Raw genomic sequence first — 4,787 nt, 5'->3', positions numbered from 1 at the left:
AAGTTCACCATGATTAAAACAGCCATGCGTTTGTTGCCGGAAGTGGGAAGTACGTTGCTATGCGCACTGAAATAAATGCGCGCAGGAAATAAGTTAAAATGACCAAACTACAGTAAAAATTGTACATGTTACATATTATGAACGTGTCTGTTACTACATTGTGTATATATGTATAAATATATATGTATGTGTGTATGTGTATATATATATATGTGTGTATATATATATATATATATATATATATATGTTATGTTTTATAAAATCCCCTGAAGAGCAGGGAAACCTCGAAACAGGCTTGTAGGGATGATATAGCCTGTGTTTTTTCCTGACCCAACGTACAGTATATTCCGCTCTACCCCGGTATCGAGCACTGTATAATGGATAAACCACAGAAACCTTGACTATATGTATATTTATTTATATATATATATATATATATATATATATATATATATATATAATTTATATATATATATATATATGTGTGTGTGTGTGTGTATGTATTTTCCGGACTATAGAGTGCACTATATAAGCCGCACCCACGAAATCTTAAAGAATAATATATTTCCATATATTAACTGCACTGGACTATAAGCCGCACATATATAGGTTTTTGAAATGAGTTATATGCACAGAAAGATTTTGTAAATGTTTATTGACATACCTTGATTGTTACCAAGCGGTGCCTGTCAGACGGCAGTAAACGGCTGATCAAACAAAACAGAAATCACTGTCATGTAACTGCTTATAGTCTGGAATTTACGGTGTATATACCGTAATTTTCGGACTATAAGTCGCAGTTTTTTTCATAGTTTGGCCGGGCTCCAGTGCGACTTATATATGTTTTTTTCCTTTTTTATTATGCATTTTCGGCAGGTGTGACTTATACTCCGAAAAATACGGTACTTAGTGTTAATAAAACGTTGATAGAGTAAGAAGAGAAGGCAACATAGGGGACTCCCATTAGCCGCATCTTGCAAATGTTTTTTTATCTTTATAATCCTAAAAAAAAAAGAAAAAAAAAGACGTGTGTTCTTCTCTCTCATGATGATTGTGAATGATAGGCAAAATTCCCAATAAAGTGCAGTTCCCCTTTAAGGCAGCAGAGGGTCAAAGTTGCAATCTGCTACATGTTTAACAGATTTTCCTCACTGTTAATCAGTGATGGATTCACGGGGACGCCGTCTTGTGACAGCGAGGCGATCACCGGGAAGACAAGATTCAATCAGACTTCTCTCGTCTAATAGCTGCAGCACGGCCAGTGGAAGGAACGGCCCATGGTGCGACGCAAATCTGAGTTGCCTCAGGACATCTACACCACAAAAGCCTTGGAGTCCCACCGCAGAGCTGAAGACATGTTGACCACCCGCGACGGACTCTAGATCCCGCCCCTCCACGACCATGGACACCCCTCCCCGCCCAACAGCTGTTAACCTGGATGACCCACGTTGGGCTCTCCATTTGTTTTTTTTTGTTTTTTTACCTGGATTTTTTGTTCTCGTCCATTCCGGCTGCCCGTGCAGCAGCACACCGGGCCTGTGACAAGTGCAGAAGTCCCATCTTCACGTTCTTCAGATTTCTGCTTTCTCAGGTTCTTTTGGTTTTATTTGTGAGAGGGGCGTCCTTTTTGTTCACGTCTTCAAAGCCCCCCCCCCCAACCCCTTCTCTCTGTGTTGTTCGACCCATTTCCTCCCACCCTGTTGTCCCCCTCGCACTCAAGTGCGAGAACTTGGACGTGTCGGTTGACACCATTCATTCTTTTGTTGGAATACGGAACTGCAAAAGCTGACGTTTTACGTACGGATTTTGTTTTTCATCAAAGGCAAGCAAGGTTGAAACGAAAGACTTTCCCCGTCGTTCCATTTCCTCTCATTTAACGGACAACTTGTCAGTGCCAAGGCGGTTCTTACTTTGATCTACGATTCAAACCGGGACACTTGCCTTTCGTTTTGGTCACTAGTGTTTTTTTGTTGTTGTTGTTGTTTTTTTTTTTTAGCGTAGCACACTTACGACCAAACTCAGGCCTGTCCGTCGCCTTGCAGTGTCCAGGAAGACGGCAAGGAAATGGGACTTTGTCCTGTGGACATCCGTCACTTTCCGTTTTAACGTTTTTTTTTTTGGTTCACGTGCCATTTGCCGCTCTTTTATATGCTTGCTTCCTTGTGTTCACAGGCAATAGTTTGAAAACCAGATGGCAATGGCGTCCCCACAGTTCAAACAATGGTACTGCGGAATGTGATTTTTAGGGTGAGTCTTCTGTGGTGCAGTTTAAGCTAAAAGGGTTCAAAAAATAATCCCAAGTAATCCATTATTTCATGCTAAATGTAGAAACACCGAAAATGTCCTTCAAACTCGGCCGCCGTCGGAAAATCAGTACTATTGTTTCAACTAACGAGGTGAGCTGGATTTTTTCTCATTTGATGTGCTAGTTGTCTCGTCCCTGGAGGTGAAGTAGCGTGGCTGGGCACACGGCCCCAAGCTTTTACTCGGTGTCACACGGCCGACCACAAACACAATATGCTGACCAGTGAACTGAAATTGTGACTCGGCCCGTCAAAACTGTATTAAAAACTGTATTTGCTGGAATGCAAAAAGTTGTACATTTAAAGAAGTACCATGTTAAACATGTACCTTTTACTCTGGAGTAATGCCATTCAACCAAACTTGAGTTCTTCTTTCTTAAAAAAAAAACAAACAAAAAAAACACCCCATGCTTGCTGGGGGGGGAAGATGCTATTTTATGGGTTTTTATGAGTTCTGAGGTTTTATTTTTTTGTCGTTAAAAAACGAGTCCTTTCGATAAAAGAGAGACTGAAAAAGTTATTTGGTGGCTTTGTCTTTTTCATTTTTAACATTTTTATTTCCAAAACATAACTTAAGTGTCCTTTTGTATGTGACCTGTACAATATGATTCATTTAATATTGTATATATGATTTACCTTGTTTTCATGTAGTGTTATATATCTAGTTTTAATTTTGTACAAATTGTCCTGTACAGAATAAAATCTCCATAGCAAGTGAAAAAGTCAATCCGGCACATAAATCTTATTTTCCGCCCCCTTGATTCCCCATTCATACTTCAAAATTGCTCATATTTTTACTGTTAAATCCTCTTATTTGCTGCAAATGTTCATGCCCATTGTGTGCTCCTATCACTGTCTCTAGTGGTGTACAACGATGATCTATTATGAATAAAGAGCTTATTTGAATATATATATTTTCAACCATGCATCCATGTTGGCTTTACTTGACCAAAAGAGTGACAATAATATACATTGTCATACATTGCAGTTATTATATCCAACTTGTATCGAAGCATTTTGAACACAAGGGGGAGCCAAATTGCTTTTCTGATATTCTCAAACGTCCTACCTCAGTGGGTCTCAAACTTTTCACCAAGTACCACCTCAGAAAACACCAGGCTTTCCAAGTATCAACATATTGACCAACATTAAATTACAGTAGCGCAGTAAGCCTAAGTGTTAAATACAAGGTGGTTTTATTTAAGATTTGTATTTTTATTTTTTTACAACTATTGCACAGTTTGAACAGTAACACTGTTTAAATATTTAAGTGATTATCATATATTCATCCCCATGTATGGTAAATTGCGAGGAGGTGCTTTGGTAAATTACTAATGGTAGCAGAAGCTGTGGTGTTCTTGTTATATTTTTTTGCTTTGAAAAATGTTACTGTGAGGAAGTTGCAAACAGCACCTTCAAAACAATTCCTCCTAAATAGGAAACAATCTGTTCCAGTGTCAAACTATCACCACCATACAATGTTTGCTTGTGAAATAACCAGTGATGGGCAGTGACAAGCTACATAGTGGAACTACATTTTCTAGTAGCTTGGCGGTAGCGTAGCTACTTTTTTTTTTTTACGAGTGGCTTTTCCTGTAGCTTTGCTACATTTAGACCAGGGGTGTTAAACTAATTTTAGATCGAGGGCCACATGGAGAAAAATCTACTCCCAAGTGGGCCGGACTGGTAAAATCTCTGCACGATAACTTAAAAATAAAGACGACTTCAGATTGTTTTCTTTGTTTAAAAATGCTTAAAAAGCACATTCTGAAAATGCACAAATCATAATGTTGTTTTTTTCACATGTTGTGGTTAATAGTATGCTACCTTTTATTTATACTTTCTGAATAAATTATGTTATAATCATACTTGCCAACCCTCCCGGATTTTCCGGGAGACTCCCGAAATTCAGCGCCTCTCCCGAAAACCTCCCGGGACAAATTGTCTCCTGAAATTCAGGCGGAGATGGAGGCCACGCTCCCTCCAGGGTTATTGTTAGGCAGTTTCATTAACGTCCTCCCAGCGCGGTAACAACACACAACAACAGCAGTCACATTTTCGTTTACGTAAAGCAGTTTGTCTGCCATAAACAGCAATGTTGTGACACTCTTAAACAGGACAATACTGCCATCTACTGTACATGCATATGTGACAATAACATCTACGGCTTTTAGAGAGTGCAGTGCACAACTGCGCACACAAGGAGACGAAGCAGAATGCATCATCAGAGAGGGTGTTCAGCATGGTTAGAAAAATAGTGACAGAGAATAGAACAAGGATGGACAATTCAACCCTTAACTCAACAATGAGTAGATGAGTGTTATGTGTGTGTATATGTGTAAATAAATGAACACTGAAATTCAAGTATTTCTCTTATTTATATATATATATATATATATATATATATATATATATATATATATATATAATAAAATAAATATATATATATATATAGCTAGAATTCACTGAAAGTCAAGTATTTCT

At 38.4% G+C, this 4,787-nt stretch overlaps 1 protein-coding gene across 1 annotated transcript in view; it reads left to right on the top strand.

Moving 5' to 3' along the window:
• ppp2r5ca (protein phosphatase 2, regulatory subunit B', gamma a) overlaps window positions 1-3,229 on the top strand; it is a 54,614-nt gene extending 51,385 nt beyond the window's left edge. Inside the window, exon 13 of the mRNA XM_061968285.2 lies at window positions 1,248-3,229. Coding sequence (XP_061824269.1) covers window positions 1,248-1,382 — 135 coding nt within the window. The 3' untranslated portion in view covers window positions 1,383-3,229. The remainder of the gene's footprint in view (window positions 1-1,247) is intronic.
• Window positions 3,230-4,787: the final 1,558 nt, after the last annotated feature.

This window comes from Nerophis lumbriciformis, linkage group LG08 (genome assembly GCF_033978685.3).
Source record: "Nerophis lumbriciformis linkage group LG08, RoL_Nlum_v2.1, whole genome shotgun sequence".
NCBI classification, from domain to species: domain Eukaryota; kingdom Metazoa; phylum Chordata; class Actinopteri; order Syngnathiformes; family Syngnathidae; genus Nerophis; species Nerophis lumbriciformis.
This window is presented reverse-complemented; position numbering and strand designations above follow the sequence as displayed.